Source organism: Hippoglossus stenolepis, chromosome 12, assembly GCF_022539355.2.
Source record: "Hippoglossus stenolepis isolate QCI-W04-F060 chromosome 12, HSTE1.2, whole genome shotgun sequence".
NCBI classification, from domain to species: domain Eukaryota; kingdom Metazoa; phylum Chordata; class Actinopteri; order Pleuronectiformes; family Pleuronectidae; genus Hippoglossus; species Hippoglossus stenolepis.
In genome coordinates this window covers 19,673,619-19,694,255 of record NC_061494.1, presented here as the reverse complement: position 1 = coordinate 19,694,255, position 20,637 = coordinate 19,673,619, and the positions used below count along the sequence as shown (strand labels likewise).

At 43.0% G+C, this 20,637-nt stretch overlaps 1 protein-coding gene across 11 annotated transcripts in view; it reads right to left on the bottom strand.

Moving 5' to 3' along the window:
• The window catches only part of LOC118118904 (girdin-like), a 60,920-nt gene extending 48,245 nt beyond the window's left edge, over positions 1 to 12,675 (bottom strand). For all 11 annotated transcript variants that reach the window (XR_007034753.1, XR_007034754.1, XR_007034755.1 and 8 more), the window contains exons 1-3: positions 12,051 to 12,675; positions 11,824 to 11,924; positions 773 to 881 (exon numbers count right to left, since the gene is read on the bottom strand). Coding sequence is in view for 8 of the 11 variants with exons in the window: in XM_047342332.1 (XP_047198288.1) it covers positions 773 to 881; positions 11,824 to 11,924; positions 12,051 to 12,113 (273 nt within the window). In the remaining 3 variants the exon portion in view is untranslated. The remainder of the gene's footprint in view (positions 1 to 772; positions 882 to 11,823; positions 11,925 to 12,050) is intronic.
• Positions 12,676 to 20,637: the final 7,962 nt, after the last annotated feature.

Below are 20,637 nucleotides of genomic sequence, written 5' to 3'. Positions count from 1 at the left end.
ACAGTTGATGAAGGACAAGGTCAAAGTGTGGCAGCAAGCCGCAAGCGTGGCTTCGCATGGATTTCATCTTTGGTGAACTTTGACCCACGATATTCGCTTCACATTCATATAAGTGTGACTGGGCCCTAAATCCAAAACCCGCGCTGTACATTGTAGCGTAGTTCTGCGTTTTCCTTCATGTCAATTAACATTTAGAATACTGACGTCTGAAGCCTTTTTGAGAAATGCACATCCATCCTCCTTCACATCTCTCTGACGAAAGCTACAGAGTCAAATGATGTGATTTCCTTTCTGTAGTTTCAGTCGTCTGTCGAGTAAAACTGAGACAAACTGAATCCACAACGAGGCTGAGACAAGGATCAAGATCCTCATCCAGGAGGGAAACGGAGCACGAGATGTTTTTTAAGAGATAAAAACAGAAAAGTAACTGGAGACGTTTATCAGCAGAACCACATCAGTGTTTCACATTCCTGGTTCCTCCGTATATTCACTGGTCCGTCTCCAACATCTGGATCAGGGTCATGATACCGCAACACACACACACACACACACACATCTGCAAATACATCTCTGTTTCTACTGCCAGGTCTTTATGTGGTACATGCTTGTGGACACATTTCTGTGTCTGTGTGAGTGAAAGCCGTGTGTTTCTTCACTGTAACATAAGATGTAAGATGTTTGAATGGGGACCAGCTCGGGTCAGGCATAAGTGTAGAGTCTGAATTTAGAGCTTCACGAGTTGTTCATCGAGATGTGAGACATGACGTCTTACCTGATAATAGGCTTTAATCTGCCTGATGAGAATGGAGAGGTTCTGGATGCGCAGTGTGGGGTCATTGTTCACTTTCTTGTTGGTCCTCTGCACCGTGGCCTTAGGATTTCTGTGGAAAAACACATGACATATACGGTTTATAGCAAAGGTAAGTGAAGATCTGGACAGATTTTTTTTTTAAAGCTAATGTTTCTAAGGCTGCTTTCAGACATGCACAGATAGTTTCCTGAAATCTTTCCAGAGGGGTTGTATGTGAGATCGCAAATGTCTGAGTCAGTTGCTCTGGACATTTTCCAGAACTGTTCCTGGCTGCCCCCTGGTAGAATGTCAGAGTGGAGCCCATGTGAGAATACAGCAGGAACATGTGCGGAAAATTCAGGTGATGCAAAACTGAAAGAAAAAGAATATAAATATCTGTAGAAGACGCCAACAAAAGATGTTGACTTGGAAAGACAATGAGATTTGAGAGCTTTTGACGATTAGGGTCGACACCAGCATCATGTCGCCTCCTGCATCTTAAACTCATCTGAATGTTCCAGATATTTTCAGACCCAGACAATCTCCTGCTGCACCTCCAGAAAATGTTTGGACCCACTTTCCAGATATTTTCATTTCACATCTGAAAACATCTTCAGTGTGTTTCTCAGTCTAACGCTGCTTTGCCGTGTGCGGCGGGACGGGCGTGTGTTTGACTGAAATCATTAGCAGCACAGTGACAATGGGCTCTTTGTTTATGTGTCATAAGCGTGTTAAAGACACCACAGACAAATAGAGAAGCTGCTCTTTTCATCTGGTGGCTTGTGTGATCTGCAAATTAAGTAACGCTTTAATCCAATTCAACATTTTTGTGGAGCGTTTATATTTGTATTGAACAATTAGATCATAGATTTCTGTTTTTGCATGACACCTTCTGCAGACTGTACTTCTACTGAGTGAGGATTTCATGATGGAGTTAACATCTAAACTCAGAAATAAGGTCAACGATTCTCTCATGAACTCCATTTCTTCTTGTTTGTCTCAATCAAACACAAGATCCATCGTCTTGGTTCTCGTACAATACAGATGCTGTGTGTTGATGTGTGTCGCCCGAGGGACTTTTAAAAAAGGAGCATGCATGACAGCCGGTTATCACGGGTGTCAACATGTTTTATTGAGCCTCACACATTCCTCACGCTAACGCAGCACCACCTCCCCAAACGCTGCCACCTACAACAAACTAAATTTGCATATATATTGCAATCACCGTCAGAATATCAAACCTTATTTCACAAAAGAAGAAACTAAATTTACAGACGGTGTAGCTGAACTAGGAGCGTGTTCCAAGTGGTAGTTCTGCATATTTACAAGAGAAAGGTTAAACAGACCAACACTATATGAGACCTGTGGCCTTAATGTGATGTTTACTGATGCCCCGAGGGAAATTCCTATTTCCTAGACTGCCCACTTTACACAACAGAGGTGGTTGACGTGGTTTCACTGAGTAGCAGACACTTTACAAACTTATCAAACAACCGTGTGAGACAGTGAGGTGGAGGAAATCAGTAAGTCCATAAGTAAGGATGCAAAGAAAGAAGAAGGCTCTTATTTCTAACCCAGCTTCAGTGATGAAGTGACCAAGCAACACACCAGTGAGGATTAATGTGCCTCAGCAACAACGCTAGCAGATCTCTAACTTCCAAGTAAATCCCATAATAAATGTTTTATCCAAGTATGATCAAAATCAAAATATGATACATAAGTAAAATATCCAAACAGCAGGAGCTGAACATTTATATATAATCCACCCATCCCCCCTTAGAGAGAGAAAGTGCTCCGTGTGCATGAGGAGAATTTGTGTGAGCAGGTGAGTGTAGGTCCTGCTGTTAACTAAATCCTGGGATCAGCAGTTTATTTTGAAAAGGTTAAAGGACTATTCCCCCTCGTAAAAACTAAACAAATCGCCCACTCGGTGTAAATCCTTCATGTATCATTATAGAAATGAAGCACTGGGGTGTTACAGAGATGTCACAGCCTATGATTACTTTCCTCCAGACAACAGGGGACAGGCTTGTTTGGTGCAGACCACCGCATTTTTATATTTCTTCAATGACAATGTAATGCAAAAATTACTATTTTCCTCGAAAATCCCCAATCGTAACACAATCTATCGAAATAATTACAATACGATTTCTTTTGGGAAACATTCAGCTGTAAATTCCATCATCTATTTGAAATGATTACAGAATTTTTGATGACAGCAGACCAGCTGTCACAGCTGAAGAAACACTATGAAGGCCTGGCTCTCTGTGTGGGTTGAGGCACATGAATTAATAATAACCACTAAGAAATTTATAGAATCCTAGTTACAGGTGACATGTTCCAATGTAAACAGTTGTAACATCATTACATCCAAATGCACAAAGCTAAATAAGCAGTAAAATAAAAAGCAGTGCAATTCTTAACATAACTGCTTGATTATACATTCAAATATCAAGATAAACGTCACAGTTGAATCTTAAATAAACAGTCTGTGGATTCAACAGGCATATGAACATGTATTAGTTATGATAATTCATAATATCCTTTGTTTTCCAGCACACAGGAGGCAGCATGTTGTGACAGTGTCATCTTTCATCTACCCAACAGAAATGGGAAGGGAAACAGTGAAATCCCACCAGTGCTCCTTTAAAAAATGACTACACTGGTAATTTATTCATAAGACATTTGATTTGGGGTTTTCCAGAAAAACAACACTTCTCATGTACAGTTGATGTTGTACAGAGCCCAACATCTACACTATTTGAGAGCAACTCTCTTTTTTATCACACACACTTCAGACTTCAAAGCTTGTGCATCCCATGACCTATATAGAAGGGTCATGCTGCTGCAAGTAGGGGGGAGGAGAGTCCTGGCTGCTTGTGAATGTATGCATGCATGCATGCATGTGCAGTGTAGCACATGTGTAGTCATGCATGTGTGTGTGCGCATGTCTGCATCTGTGCTCTTGCACCACGGAAAGGCACGACCAAGTCTGCATCTGTGTACAGCTCAAACAATCCTGATATACAGCAAAGGCAGTGTATGATCGCGGTTTTCTTTTAAGCATATTCATCTGTCTGGCTCCGTCTGAGAGAGGAGGTCAAAGGTGAAGGATTCCTCATCTTGTTAAAGGACGTTCAGGCTTGGTGGCTGCCTGCAGACACAGGGGATTTCTGGTTGAATAGCAGCTTTCTGGTCAATTAGCCATGCTGCTGCTGCCCTGCTTCTACTGAGACTGATAAAACGTACATCCGTTTCACAGGAAGCAGTGTTTTTCTGGAATATTGCTTCAGTAGCTCACTCCTAAATTTAGTTATGAGCGCAGTAGGTCTCACATAGAATAAAGAAAACTCACAGAATTTTGGGTTTCAAATGAAAAAGCTGGTCTCGAGTCAATTGGCTGCAGTGTAGACGTGTTAATTAGGCTTTGTATCATCCTCGGCCATGACACACACACACACACACACACATGCTAATCAGAGGGACACAGGGTTCTTTTTAATAGGGGTCTAAATTAGGAGTCATGTGACCTTCCCATCCGCCCCTCCCCTCCACACACTCTGCCCCTTTTGGAGGTCCATTGTAGGGGGTCTATTTAACCCATTAATTAGAAAGCACAGAGGAGGCTGTAATCCTGTCAGGGCGAGGAGGGCGACGCGCTGAACGATCTGCGTGTGTGTGAGAGAAAAACGCGGCAGAAAGAGAGAAAAACGGCAAAGAAAACAATATAAACATTCACACATTCCATCACAATCGGAGTCAGTCAGCCGAGAACATGGCCGACACGACAACAACATCGGGGCGACGCTATAAATTTCACCCGTCGCCTCTTTGGCCCCGACTCTCATTCCACACGTACAAGCATGAGCACGTGCTCATCCGCCCCCTGTGGAGGAGCAGGCGGATTAAAACGCTAACAGGAGTCAAAAATCCCACTTATTCCCTGTTCCTGCTGATAAAGTCGACCTGAGATAGACAAACAGATTAAGGCTAGACAGGCCGGGAGCCGGCTAAACAGCCAGCAAGGCAGACGACTAGTCAGCGAGTCGACCAGACGGCGAGTCAATAAGCCGATGCTGTCGATGGGCACCGCAGCCTTGTGTGGAGCCTCGGGCCCGCGGGCTTTCTCCTCCCATCGCCCGGCTTCGATGGGCTGGGTAGGTTAGGGAGTAGTGCTAACCTATATATGACAGGCTACATTACAGTCAGCATGGGCAGCCAGGCACACACACACACTCACTCACAAAGTAGGCTAAATGCACACACACAAAAGAGAGAATTCATGCTACATTTGGCCACGTGCTTGGGATAGAGCTTATGAGCTGTTCTGTCCAAACACAGCAGGGGAGTGTGTGTGTTGGTGCCTCCATATGTGACACACACACTCGTGCCAGACAGCTACAGTCAGAGGAATCTCAGGAGGATGAGCTCTTATTAGAAGCCGTGCCAAGGTTAACAGTTCGGTTCAGGATAATTCTGTGGGTGGTTCAGTAACATCCACAAATTAGAACACGGCAAAACACCAACACGAGCAAGTCATCCACTCACAACACAACACAACACAAGGGGTATAGATGATGGATGGAGGGATGATTTTATGTTGAAATTTACAGGATACTTCATCTGCAAATATCCGTAGATATCAAATGGGGATTAAGTGTAATCTGGTTCTATAAATCAAATTATGAACGCAAAGAGAAATACTTCAAGTTAGTTTGAATGTTTACTGTTGTACTGTACATAAGTGCAAGTTAACACACAAGTGGAAGTTTCTAAATGCAAAACAGGCAACGAATTTACAAACGCAATTAATATCTAACTAGTGAGGAACTACACTTAAGATGAATAAAATGTACTTCTACTAATATAAATACAAATGTTGCAGAGGAACAGCATCAACTCTAATTTTACATCCACTGCCTTTCTGTTATTTAAAAATAACTGTTCGGTATTGCAGGTATGTCAATACTTAGTTTTTCCTCATGATGAATACATCCTATTTTCTCACCCCCCCTCCTCCCTTCTCCTCTGGGAACTGTAGAATGTAAACAGCGGGGATCTGACCACTGCTATGTGGAGCCTCATCACCCTGTTTCCGTGTGTCGACTTTTACATGGACTCGTTTCTCCCCCGTCTTTGTCCTTCTGTTTCCTCGGGGCCTCTTCCCATTCCTTTACCTTCCCACTGACTCTATGGGGACAGCAGCTGGACCCACTCGTGTCAGGTTGATCACATGCATCACTTTGTACTGAAAGCACTCAGTATTATAATGGCTCATGAAGTAAATATAGCATGGTGCCACTTCTCTGCCGCTCCCAGTTCCTCTTATTAACACATATATTGAACTTCGTCACAGATTAAATCCACTCGATTGTATATTCTCGATGTTAAGCTGCTGTTAATGAGAACTCAACACTTCCTGCAGATGTATTTCTTCCAGGGAGCAGAAGGGATTATAACCCCCCCGAGCCACTGAAGGGCCTGTAACATGAAGCAGATGGAGGAAGTGTTGAGTTTGCATTAAGTGCAAACTGCATCAACAGCAAATTAACACACAGGCAGATCAATTATAATCAGATATAAAGAAGGGGAAACTACAAATAACCACCTGTCTCCGATAACATCTCAGTCTCAAAGAAAGGCCTGGTTCCCTCCAAGTTAAATAAATAAGAACTACTGATTTAAAGTATCCTAAGTTAGCAATGCAGCTTAAATCCCTTTGATTTTGAATAACCAGAGCTGAAAACCTAATGGAAAGCTGCATCTAAAGTCCTAACATGGTCCCTGTGGGCTTCACATCCTCGGTTCTGAAGTTTTGAGTCCTTCACATCATCACAGCCTTGTTAAAGTTTTGTCCTCTCAAGGTCACAGCTGCTGTTTCCTGTCCGACTCTGATCCTCCCGCCCGACAGATACAGCGAGGACACCACGACACAAAGATGATTATAAGAGATGGCAGATTAATGTTTGCTTCTACAAGCTGTGGACCCCACGGTCCAAACAGCAGCAGCGGAGGGGACCGAACAGGCCGACTCCCTCAGCAGCAGCTCGACCTGCTTCCTCTCTACAGTCCGGCTGGAATCCCTGGAATCTGCGGTAACTAGCCCTCGGAACATCCAACAAAAGGTTTCAGCGTGGTGCTCAAAGAAAACAAGGAGAGAGGAGAAAGAGGAGGGAGGGGAGGAGAGGTGAGGCATGGAACAGCAGAGATGAAGAAGAAAAGGGAAACAGCAGGAGAAGGAACAGGAGAGAGATCATCAGAAAGGATAAGGAAGTGAAGGGTGGAGAAAAACAAGGCGAGAGAAGAGGAACGACGAGGAAGGAGATACAGCAAAAAAAGAGATGTTCCGATACCATCATCGTAAATACATCTAAGTGGCATCTTAAAGATATTTATCAATTCAATTTCAATCATGACGTTTGCTTGATTATGTCTAAAGAAGAGCTCCATAAACATTGTTGTTTGTATTGAGTTTTCCAAAAATTATTCATGCGCCAACCCGCCTCCACTACTTTCATCCCCTTCGCTCCTCAGAGCCCTGCAGGTCTTATTCAAAGTAGAAAAGAATCAATGAAAGATAATAATAAATAAAAAGAAAAGATCTGACTCAAACATCTCTGTGTCTGTGACCGTATCTGGATTATTTCTGTAGTAATAAACATTGACAGATGGTTTTTCTAACCTCAGAATATTCTGCTAGAGCAACAAGACCTTATGTAGCCTCCATATGTTTGAAACAACGATTCCCAGAGAATAAAAGGAGGCATCGGACAGAAAACAACAAACCATAGTGTGTGTACAATGCATTCGTTTGTCAAAATGAAAACTCTTCCACAAAGCCCATCGGTCAATTTGTGAGCGTGTTTGTGTGGAAAAGCCAATTCTGTCAAGTCAGGAAGTGATGACAGGCGCGCTGACGACTGCATCCTGTTTAAATCACCTCACACAGTGGATGCACTGTGATGTGGCCTTGAGAAGAAAAAAAACTAACGAGTCAGTGTAGCTGCATATTCTCTGACTCATTGGTTCACCTCTTCAAGACAGACAACCACTGGCAGGCAACATCGTCTGCAGAAGAAAATATGCAGGTTGGCAATGTGCTGGAATCTGACATTTGGCTTCGCCTCATTTCTACTCATATTCATCCGAGTGTGAAACCATTCAGACAGATTTACAGATATGCAAAGATGTGCCTGGACAGAGACGTTCCCCTTCACAACAGGCATGGCTGCATTCTCTGCGTGTAAAACCACACATGCTTTATATCTATTCACACGAGCACTCTGCAGGAAAATTAGCAAAAAATCCATTTGTGACTCATTCTCAGGATTGAACATGGATTACTCGACCATGCAAGAAAAATCCCGCAGGACACATGAACTTCCTCGTTTATATAACTCGTGGTCACAAACTGACCCAACAGTCGACAGATTTGCCGGCAAAGCAAAGAATTCAACAGGACACTTGTCATTCTGACCAAAATTTAATTGGCCCCCACTTGCAGAGCGGGAAAAGAGTAATTGGTTTGACAGCAGCGAGGAGGAAATGTAATTGGCTGGGTAATGTCAGTCACTAGAGGAAGAGGAGGAGGAGGAGGAGGAGGCAGTGGTGCCATCTGGGTGTCAGCAAACCGTTAGATAATCCTGGGGTCTCTCTTTTTTTCTCCCCCTCCCGTGCTGCCCTGACGACAACTGCTGCCAGCCTGTCTGCCATGTCTGTGTCTTAGTGTCACACGGAGCCACTCGCTCTGTAACACTGCAGTTTGCAACACGACAGCTGCCATCAACAGTAAAAAATGTGGAAAGCTCATGTTTCTCCAGCCTGAGTGCAAAAATATTTCTTTTTTAGTTTTATCATCCACTCTGGAAGCCGAGCGAGTTTCTTGGCAGCACTTAGGGTTTCTTTCTCCCAGTCGGTGTTACCGGTGCCGAGATCGAGTGTTTTCAGGGTGTAAACAACAGCTTCTGGCACGAGGCCGAGACACAGCCAGACACTTTTCAGCACCAACGCATCAATCGCAAAGCAGCAGGATCTCGAGTAACACTCGGAACAACATATTTCAAGGTGTTTGTGATTCTGGGACATTTTCTTTTTTTAAATAAGGGATTTAAACATTTATACACCTCTTCATTTACGACATCTATTGCACTTCTGTCTGTCCTGGGGGGTGGATCCCTCCCTGGTTCCACCTTGTACAGATTGCAATTTGTGAATATGGGCAATACAAACAACTTTGATTTCATTTCATTTGGGAGCCCAAGAATGAAAGTGAATACAAACCCCAGGGATTATTACCTACAGCTCTTGAAAGAAGGTGGAAAACTCACCTGGTTTCTAAGCTTCTTTTAATGAGTAACAGTGTTCGAGGGCAGGAGGGAGGAATGACTTCACAGCCATTTTATTCTTCCAGTCAACACGCAGCTTAAAATGTGAACAAACTGCCTTTATTTCTGCCTTTTAACACTGAATTCTGACCAGTAGAGACGACTGGGCCTTTGCAGAGGCTGCTTCTAATCTCTGGAACATCTTATCGCTTCATAGCCGAACCCTCAGACCCTAGAAACTTCTAAATAATTTCTCTAGACTCAATTCTTCTCACTGGCTTTCAATTTGAGTCGAGTTAAAGACCCTGATTTCATCTGCTATGGTGCAATATCTTAAATCTCAATTCATGATGTTCAACGTATTTATTCTCTGTTACATATATTTCATATTATTTGGGTATTTTTAAGCCTGTTCAGCATTTTGGTCTACTGTGGTTGTTTTAAACTTTCTATATAACATGGGCAGGACTTGTGAAAAATATACGACATGTGTTTTCCGTGGATGTCTCCATTTTCAAAGCCTCCTGCCAGGTTCAGATGCACAAGCTCTAACATACACTTTGGCTAATGACACGGTCTGTTTTGTTTAACTGAGCCGAGCTGCTGGAGGTGAACACACAGAGCTGGTAAAGGGAAGCAGGCAAACAAAGAGCAGTCTCACCAACATAACATCTGACCCACACTGTAGGCCCTCTGTGTGGGAGGGTGGCCGGGCAAGACAACTACCAACAGCTGCCTCTGTCCAAAACCAAATGCACAGGGGGAGACACACACACACACACACACACACACTCCCACGCAGACACAGAAGCCCTGCAGAAAAGTGCACACACAAATATAAACACACAGAGCTGGCTGTGACAGGCAAGCCCCCGACATCCTGTCAGGCGATTACTAAGCCAGACACAGTTCGTTTCAGCTCAGCGTCCCCTGTCCTCTGCTGGAGCACTCGACCGACCCCAGAAAACCCCCGTCCAGCTCATTCCATCTATTTACAGACAGAAATCCTACTGAGTGTCTCATCACACATCTTAGTCTTAATACACAGAGCTGAGGAGCTGCCATGTGGCTCCGCAACTTCTGCACGCCACCCTTTTTCACTCCCTCTTACGTTGAAGGTTCTTAACCATTTCGGTAAATCATTTGCTGCCTCGTTCTCTCTCATCCAACCCGTCCCTCTCATGTCCTTCCGCTTGGTTTCCGCCACACAGTGGAAATTACTCTAAAAATACTGCTGACTTCTTCACTGGTTTGAAGAGGCTGCCTGTGGAAGAGAGAAAGACGCCCTTGCTTGTTCAACTAAACCTGCAGTGGCCTCCCTAAACACCGCTCTCTGTTTGGAGGGAGTCCTCTGGGAGTCTGCAAGCAGTTCGAATGAGTGGGAGGATGAAAAACAAGACAGAGAGGGGGGAAGAGGTATGGTTGAAATCTGGAGTAAAGCATCATCCTGTGAGAGAGATACGGCCGAGCAGCGGGAGGTGGAGGACAGAGGAAGAAGGCCGAGGAGGAGGAGGAAGAGGACACCAACCAGAGACAGGAAATAGCCCGTCGGGTTAATCAGCTCCTCATGCAACACAGCTCCAGCTTAATCCTTCTCAAAACAGTTCACGTTACATGCTTAAGTCAATTCTTCACAGGTACAAATGCAAAGAGAGACTTGTGCAATCTGCCAAACTAACCTTCAGGTGGGAGAATCTGAAGCAAGACGTTGTCCCATTAAAGTGGGACCCAGTAAAATCTCTTAAAGAAGTGAAAATCCATTCCACTGGAAGCAAGCATGGTGAAACGCTCCTCACTTAGCAGGAGGGCTGAATGCTGAGAGAAGCATTAGTGGAAAATATGGAAAAGCTCTTTGGCCAGAGGGAAGCAACAGCAGCGGCAGTCTGGAGCCAGACAAAGAAAAAGGAAAAATAGTTTTCTGCGATGCTTCTTAACTGGAAAGTCACACGTTTGACACCTGATGCCTCGGGCTCGTCCGACAAACACCATGTGTCAGCGTCAGGAGACCTGCAGTGGAGCCTACTTCCCCTTTCAGTGAATAAAATGAAACAAAGTGTGTGTATGTGTGTGCGTGAGCTGATGCATTGCTGCGTGGGCTGTGTCCCTGCTTAAGGCTTCTATTTCCAGTTTAATCTACAGCACAGCAGGTAGCGCTGCAGCGTCCAGGGGCGGGGTGTCTCCCAGTCGGCTGCAGATGACACTGGAAGGTGAGGAAATATAAAGACGCAGCAATGGGAAGCTGTGGAGCTGCCTCCTCCTTCCACTGTGCATGCTCGCAGACAGTGTGCACAGATCCTAACAATAGCAGTCTGCAAGCTTTCTGACAGTCTGACCCTTTATTGGCCTTAATACAAGGTCCCTTTGTGCATAGCCTACATTCACTTCAATCCAATTCAATCAGGAGCTGGACTGAGGCTGGAGTCCTTGAAGAGATGATGACCCCACAGAAAAAGGCCCCCGGGGTGAGTTAGCATCTCAACCCTCCTCCACATCTTACACAGACCCTGCATGCAATCAAACCGCATATGCTGCACATGCATTCCTCTATACGTCAAACTACAGGAAGTGTCTGCAGTATAATGGTGATCACGCCTATATAACAATCAACTGAACGTGGTGCGTTTGAGGACCCAAGGCACGCGTGCCCTCGTCTGCAGAGGCCAATCCTGTTACAGTGCGGTGGCCACTGCAGGCGGGGGGGTTACTCACATCTCCAGCATGATCTCGTTCAGGTAAATCCCGTCCACTAATTCTACATATTCCGATAACTTGGTGCCATCGGTCATTGAGGGCTGGCCCACTGTCTTCACCTGGAAAGTGAGAGAAGAGAAAAGAAAGGTGTTAGGATCATCGATAACCACACACAGGGGGTGGGGTGGGGTGGGGGGGTTAATTGGTGGGATGAGTGTGTTTCAATGGGTCATTAAGGATCTTACCCAGCAGACCAGAGGCGTGAGCATGAACTGCTCCAGCAAAGGGGAGAAAACCTCGCTTTCCATATTTTCCACTGGCCCCGTTTATTTTGGGATATAAAAAAAAGGGGGAAACGCCACAATGTGCGCGTCCCGGTGAGAAATGTGCGTTTGTTTAGACTCCGCTCATGAAGCTGATTCGATTAAATCGACGCTCATTTCGGCTGAAGGCTCCTTTCCGAAGGGGTTTTTTTCTTGGAGGAGGAGGTCAAAGGAAAAAAGGTAAATCCACAGGATCCAGCTGTTTCAGAGGTCGGGGGCTTGTCTGCCTCGCGGAGGGGGATGAGGAATCACATTTTTTTCTTTGTTAGAAATAAAGAAACAGGGCTAATAAACGCGTGTCTCCTCTGGTTTATCTACACGAGAGCCGCTCTCACAGGAATCTAATACTGAGGGGAAATAATCCAATCAAATCCAACGAGGGGAAATCTCCAGAAGCGCACGGAATCCAGATGTTTCCAGAGGATCCCCGCTCTTCACATCGTCCTTTCGCCCCTCATGTGTCATGTAAAGTCATTCGTGAGCGGCTCCTTCATTCGTCCTCCACGTCCTCCTCCCTTCAAATGCTGCATGATAGTGAACAGAGGGAGTTGACGGAGGATGAGTGGAGGACAGAGCACCGCCTCCCTCAACTCCCTCCGCCTCTCCGCCTCTGAAAAGGAGGGGAAAGGAGAAAATAGGGCATCGCTCAGAGCATGTTTCAGTTCAGATTTATTTCCAAAGTTGTCAGGAATTCCTCTCAGAAAACGTTTTGTCCATTCGGTGCAGTTTATTCATCTGAGGAGGTGAATTAGAGGGAAGATGGTGTTTTTATTGAGGAAGGAGGATGATAGAAATGAGTTTAGCTGCAGATACAGTGAAGGAATCGATGTAACATTGGATGGAAAACATTCTTATTTCATTAAAGAATTGGTAAGAAAAAATACATTATACCCTTTGTCTGCTTTTACATGACACAGGATCAGTACAGCCACAAGGTAAGTAGGCTGCTGACACCTGGTGGGTAATGTACAGAGAGGAGACTGTAACTGTACAGGACTCTGAGCTTATCTCAAATATATAGGCTATACACTAAAGTACCTGGACACATTTTTTAACATAAATTGGTAGCACACAAATAAATGATTTAATACATTTAAGTAAAGAAGTTATATTAACACAATTTATAGCTTTAATTTTAAAAAATGAGGTGTTGAGGTATTTTTTTTAGGTTGAAGAACAATTTCCTTTTTCAATGCAGTCAAAGATTTTAGTCTTAAGAAGTTGACATTATTCACTTCCTGTGTGAGTATTAGATTTGTCTAATTACAGTCACTATCACGATAAACCTTCAGTTTTGATTCAATATCAATTATCTTCATGATTGGTTATTTTCTCTAATGATCATATATTTGGCAAAACATTCGAAAAATGGGAAAAAAACACCCGTCATCATCATCGTGCTGTAAAGTGACGTGGTGACTTCAAATGTCTTGTTTTGGTCCAAAACCAAAAATGAAATGTAAACTAAGAACTGTATTAAACTGTGATGAGCTTCAGTGTAACCAGTATTTTCAAACAGTGGAGGACACTGTGTTTCTCTCAGCTGTATCAGCAGCCAGGTATTGACTTGAAGAGCCACAGAGAAACAGCAGACACCTTATCGACAGCTGATGAATGACTGTGTGGGTGTGAATAGGCAGCAGAGACCAATGCGGCCAAAGAGCTAATTAAAACACAATCAGTGATTTGGGAACTAGGGTCCTGGTTCACCTCAACCCACAGTTAAAATGAATGGATTATTGCACGTTCCCCTGAAATGTTTGAATAGGCACATTTCAGCAGAAGCAGATAAGCAGGGAGCTTCTCATTTGCATTTAGAGTAACGGTCGTTCACTGGTGCTGCAGCTTCAGCTTGAGGCAAACGAGATCCGGACTTAAACCTGTTGGGTCTTGTTTTGTGCAGAACGGGTTTGACGAGCTGGATGAAGTGTAAACTGAACATCAGGAGGCTGCATCGTATCGTACAGCTGTAAATTCAATTCCAATGTATTTCAACATAGTCAAATGAGCGATTAAAGTAGTTCCTGTTTCCTCAGTTCCTCTTAATATTGTTTTGCATGTGCATGGCTGGTTGTGGTGTATTGATTTTTTAATTTATTCCTTAATTCTGTAATGCACTTTGTGTTACATTGTTTGTATGAAAATAATGTCTGATCGATCAATTGTTTAATTGAGTGATTTAAAATGCTTCTGGGAGTTTATATGATATTAGCCACCATGCACCACAGGTCTTTTTATTATAATTATCATTTCAAAAGATACATATTCTGGCTTCATGTATTTCTCTGTAGCACTGAATTCTTGTCTGTATCATCGGGTCTGTTTGGGCGTCGACTTGTCAGAGTTGAATGACGGTTGATTGGCAATACGAGCAAACAGCTCCACATGTGACGTCACATTTTGATTCAAATGTGGCTACATCCTTGGAGGAGACGTGTAAACATGTAACAGGTCCCTCCCACTATAAACCAGTGAGAAGAAGAGAAAACAATACAGAAAATCTCATGAGAAATATTCAAAACTGATCAAATTTGTCAGAAAATGTTGAGTTCAAAGGCCTCGGTTGCTTAGAGATACAAGCTATTAGAGAAAAAAGGTTGTCAGGGCCTTTTTATATATGTTTTATTTAGTTCCTTTTACCACAAAGATTCAGTTTCCCCTTGGAAATCGTTACGGTTTATCGATGTTTAATGATGTAAATTAAAAAAGGGGAATTTCCATCAACAACCAAAGCTTTTCAAAGGGAACTCATACACTTTTCTTCTAGCCTCTCAGTCCAGCATATATTTAAACAATACTCAGATAATGAAAACCTCTCATGGTTCAGGGAGCGACTGCTTCCCCACACAGCAGCCTCAACACAATTATGTTCCACTCAATTACCACTGAGGATTAGATGGATATTTTCTATAGCCTGGTGTGTGTGTGTGTGTGTGTGTGTGTGTGTGTGTGTGTGTGTGTGTGTGTGTGTGTGTGTGTGTGTGTGTGTGTGTGTGTGTGTGTGTGTGTGTGTGTGTGTGTGTGTGTGTGTGTGTGTGTGTGTGTGTGTGTGTGGTATTCATTAACCTTGGATTGAAAAGGCTGCTGCTGCTGGCTGCCTCATCAAAATCTATTATTCATGCTGCTTTTAAGTTTTCCTCACAAAGCAGCTTCCACCTCCACCTAATGACTCAGGGATTGTTCAGAACCGCAGCAGCATTCCTCTCACACTAACACACACTAACACACACTAACACACACACACAAACACACACACAAACACACACACAGAGAAAACCCACCAACCGCCTCTTTTGGCTAAAACTCCACAGAACCACCAGAGCACACATGGAACATTCTCCTCTGGTTGTAATTCAACTAGCCCAGAGATTAAAAAAAAAAAAAGTCCACTGACCACTAAACACTGAGAGAATATTTCTTCTCTGAACAACTGGGTGACCTCCTCTCATATGAAATCTGTTGTTTTCCTCAGACGGCTGCAGCTTCCTGTTTGTTCGTTCACAGGCATTTACAAGTCGCCACAAACAGTTTGAACTGGGGATGATCTCGTGTGGCTCTGACTGCAGGAATGGCTGAGTAACCTCGAGAGGAAATGCAACATATAATCTGTAGTGAGTGATAAAGTAATCTGACTAATACTGTAGGAGTCATGCTCATGAATCCTTAACTTAAGAAAACTAAACAGCCTTTAAGTTAAGGCTGGACTCAGGCTGGGGTAAGAACCAGGAGACAAAGAGGAGTTTTAAAGTGTTTGATAAAGGACAAGGTTGAATTAATTAAAATAACCTATAATAGGATTAGAAAGTAACTTGATTGACAGGTTTGATTGACGTGGTCCAAGCAGAGAGAGAGCATGGTAGATATTTCAGGAAGGGCTGGATGATCCTAACCACCGGGTCAGTGGTTCGATCCCTGGCTCCTCCAGGCTCCTTGGGCAAGATAGTGAACCTCAAAATTGCATTGAAGGGGCAATTTTGAGGTTCGTTCATTAATGTGGACTGATATGAATAGTTTTATTGTGACTACACTGCATATTCTGAGTTACAGTGCACGTTTAATACATTCAATGAAATCCTGTTGACAATAACTACAATTAAGAGCACAGACATGACATTACAAACATAAAGATTGGTCACATGAGCACAACAAATGTTTAAAGTAAATTTCATGCCACTCTGGCCAATAATCACTGAGATTCCTCCTGCTGCTGTAACAAGGGAATTTCCCCGATGTGTGGATCAATAAAGTTCTATCTAATCTCATCATATTGATCCAATCATCCAGTCTGAGAAACGTCAGGCGGTGACCAAAGCCATAAGGGACGAAGTATCCTTGTTTTTAATGATAGATAATAATATAATATTCATAATAATCTGGTCAGTAGTTGTAAAGATATCTAGTGCAGTGTTAAACAGACAGAAAATATTTTGAAAGAAGTTGAGTGAAATGGGGTATAAGCTATAATAGGTCAGTATAATGACCTGTGGAAAGTTTCCTTCCTGATCCAAGCACAGATATGTATAAAAAAACACCATCAGAAACTGACAGTAATCACATATCTCCGTGGAAACGCTTCCTTTCCCATCATCAAACGCTCCTCAGGCCTTTCTACACTGACGTCATGATTTAAAGACCTGACCTTTGTGTTTGCAGCGGAGGTCAGTCTGACCGTCCACTCGTCACCCATTCGTCTCCATCCTGTGACGCTGCGGTGGGGAATCGATTCCTGTAATGATCCGCTCTCCAGCTGAAATGATTGAGACCCCTGTGGTACAGTCAAAGCCTAATTGCATAACATTACAGAGCAACAAAGATGTGAGTCAGTGTGGCACCACTCTGTGCATCCTGCAAACCTGATGCACCTCTTAAAATTAAATTAAATATGTGTTTTCTTATAGAGACATAGATTTACATGACTGTTAGATCATCGTAGCAGAAAAGCAATTCTCCAACTGCCAGAATAATATTAAACACATTTTACCAGCGTGGATTTCTATACTTTTTGCCACATATTTTAGTTTTGTCTGTTTTATTGCTGTATTTAATCTAGAGCCGCAGTCCGATGTCCTCAAGACACGTCTTAGCGATCGCTCTGGATTCAAAAATAATCAGCTCCCTGCAATCCAGGCCTGGAGGCTTTAACTGACTCCGTCTGATTCATGCCTCAGAGGGTTTTTAGATCAACAGCACTGCAGGGAGCCAGCAGCTAGTGATGCAGCGGTCAGAGCGGTAATGAAACAAAGTTGAGTCGTGAAAATATTTATAGTGAAACAAAAAAACGAACAAGTACTGAAGTCTTAGAGGTAGGAAGTGTATTGTCTTCGGGGGGGTTGGGCCTTTTTCAGCCACTGCAGGGTAATAAATTCTGGCGAGCATTCGACAAAGGGGTGGAATGTTATTATCACTTCCTTTAACATTGTGAAATACGTCCCCTTGGCAGAGGATGTGCTTTGCTGAGTGCCCTTAGTTGTGTATGTACCACTCAGGCTAAGACTCTTACCCACTCATCTATAAATCATATTCAGGCAGTCTACACACACACACACACACACACACACACACACACACACACACACACACACACACACACACACACACACACACACACACATCTAATCTACATCCAATCAATAGTCTGCTCCTGTGAGGTTAATTTATTATGGAGGCTTCATTCTGACAAAGCAAATCTGCCATTCAATCTTATGTGTAGAGAAAGCTGATTTGTTTAAATATAGTGTCTGTGTGTGTGTGTGTGTGTGTGTGTGTGTGTGTGTGTGTGTGTGTGTGTGTGTGTGTGTGTGTGTGTGTGTGTGTGTGTGTGTGTGTGTGTGTGTGTGTGTGTGTGTGTGTGTGTGTGTGTGTGTGTGTGTTGGGTTCTTTCCTTGGCAACTTAATACCTGGTGTGATGTCACATAAATGACCTGGTTTCATACTTTTTCCATCTGTTATAAAGTGAATGATTATAGTTTAAAGACAGTTTAATAATCATCTGATAATATAATACCCACTAGAGCTGTTTTTCTGCACTGAGCACTTTTATGTTTTATACCATGTCTGGATTTTACTTTTATTTGAGAACAGTCACAATTTATTCATCCATTTTAATAGAATAGTCCTACAAGTCCTTTTATTCCACACTGTGAACATCTGTAACAGCTTTTCCAGTTGCACTCTGCTTTGTTTTGTAAGCGTGGAACTCTGCCTTGCACCATTATGTAATTATCATGCCTGTCACAATGAAAATCACGCCCTGCCAATTCAAGTGGCGAGGAGCTGACTGAACGATGGCTCCCTGAAGCTTTTGCATGTCCAAGGACGGTGGATCCAATTTCTGGGTTTTCGTGGACAGGGAGGAGCAGTGAGATGTTTCTCTGACCAGAGAGAAGAATGTAAGCAGTGTGTGTGTGTGTGTGTGTGTCTGTTTATGTGTGTGCAAAAGATCAGTGCAGCACTCGGGCAGGTGTCACCTTCTGAAACACACACACATACACACACGCATGTACACACACACAGGGACAAGAATATCCCCTTTGACATCATCACATTATCCCCAAACTGCAGCAAATAAAATCACAAGGATTGAATGTTTTTTCACGTTGAAGATAAATTCCTGTGGCTCACATTGTTTTGCACATTCTCTCAAAAATGCTTCTCACAGATGCGTTTTTACACATAAGGAAATACACAATTACATAAACTGGTGTTGTTTCATTTTGTGTTCTGTGGTCAGTCTTGGTTTTCAATCTTTTAAATTTGGTCAGTTTGTAAACGTATGAATCTGATGATCAATCACACACATCAATACCTTGTATCTGCAGGATTATGGACTGTTACACAGATTGACAGACGAGCCACGGAGGAGAAATTGAAGTCTGTGTTGGTCGATGCACATTTATACAAGAGGATTCTCCAAATAGTAAAACCCCTTGAGGACAAAGCAACACGACATCCTCCACTGAGCGGTTTATGATCCTTGTCTTCTTCCACAACACACAGACTAGTCCATTAAACACTAATAGTCCATGGCTGTGCTGGTAATAATGAGATCTCAGTGGGTCTTGGAGCCATGGAGACAAGATCCTACTATTAGACCTTTGTCATAATGGGAATGTGTGCCTGTGTGTTTCAGTGTGTGTTTGTGTGAAACGTGTGAGATTCTGCTGTTCACCCCTGCAAATTAACTGATGTGTGTGTGTCTGTGTGTGTGCACGAGGTTGAGTCTGCGCAGGTGTGTGTGTATGTGTGAAAGTCATCCAGAGAGTGTTACAGAGATGCTGTTAATCTGATCTGTTGCCATAACAACTGCAGCAGCCCCACTGACGGTTGTGCCAGTTCACACTTAAAATGAACTAGTTCAAAGTTCCGTTCATGCAAATGGAACCAGTTCACGTTCATTTGTTCAGTTTTTTATGAGGATGATTTATGTGACAAACTTACGATCATGTATTTAGTTATTAATGGTGGTGTCACTTTAACAGAGTCCTGACTGCGGGTGTCACGTCTCGTGTTGTTGTACTGAGCGCACACAAAATGTTGACTGGCCATTTTTCATTATACATAAACTCTGGATCAAACAAACACTGAGTAAACTTCATGTACTGATCCCGTCCTAATATCACCAGAGTGCCAAATGTGCACGTTGAATCTACTTCAACCACAAAGAAACGTTTCATGTTGAATATACAAACATTTCTGTCTGTAAACACACGGAATTACAATATGAAGTAGTGAGAAAAGACAAAGTCTGAATGATACAATAAAGAGTCCAGAGTACAAACAAGACAACGACACTTTCAGGGATAAACAACACACTAAATTATCAGTTCAAATCTTTCCATTACTAGTGAAACATCTTCTCAAACAAATGTCTGGACGAAGAAGAAGTAAAGTGACTGAATGTTCACAGGAGAGAAGAGTCTGAGATCAGCTGCTTGTTTGGAGACAGAGCTGCTACTGGACCAGCTGCTGTGCGGCCATCTCTCCACAGGGCGGCGCCATCACGACTTCTCTTCTCTTGATGGAAAAATCAGGCATGAAATAGTCAAATATTAAAGCTGGTCTGAAGCACTGTGATGTTTCCAGAGAAAACTGAACTGATGTGAAGGGAACTGCAAAACACCTCCTGATAAACAGCACTACACAAGAAACCTCACATGCTAGAGGTTAAGGGGAAAGATAATTAAAGGAAGGAAAGAAAAGAAAAGAAAAGACAAATAAGATAAGATAAGATAAGAAAAGAAAAGAAAAGCAGCTTAAACACTGAAGTTTCATATTAAGAGTCTTTAAGGCTTCTGGGTTTGTGGCTTGTTCAATCGTTTGCATGTGTTGTTACATTTCATTTAGATTTTGAACAAAGGTTTTCTGGTACAAACTTTACTTTTGTGAATGTGAACATTTCTCTAAAACAATTAAAAAAAACAATATTTACAATATCTCGCATTGTTGTTTTTTTCGTTAGCGGAACTGAAAGTGTGTTGGCGTGGTTCCTCCGGACACTTTCGACGTGACA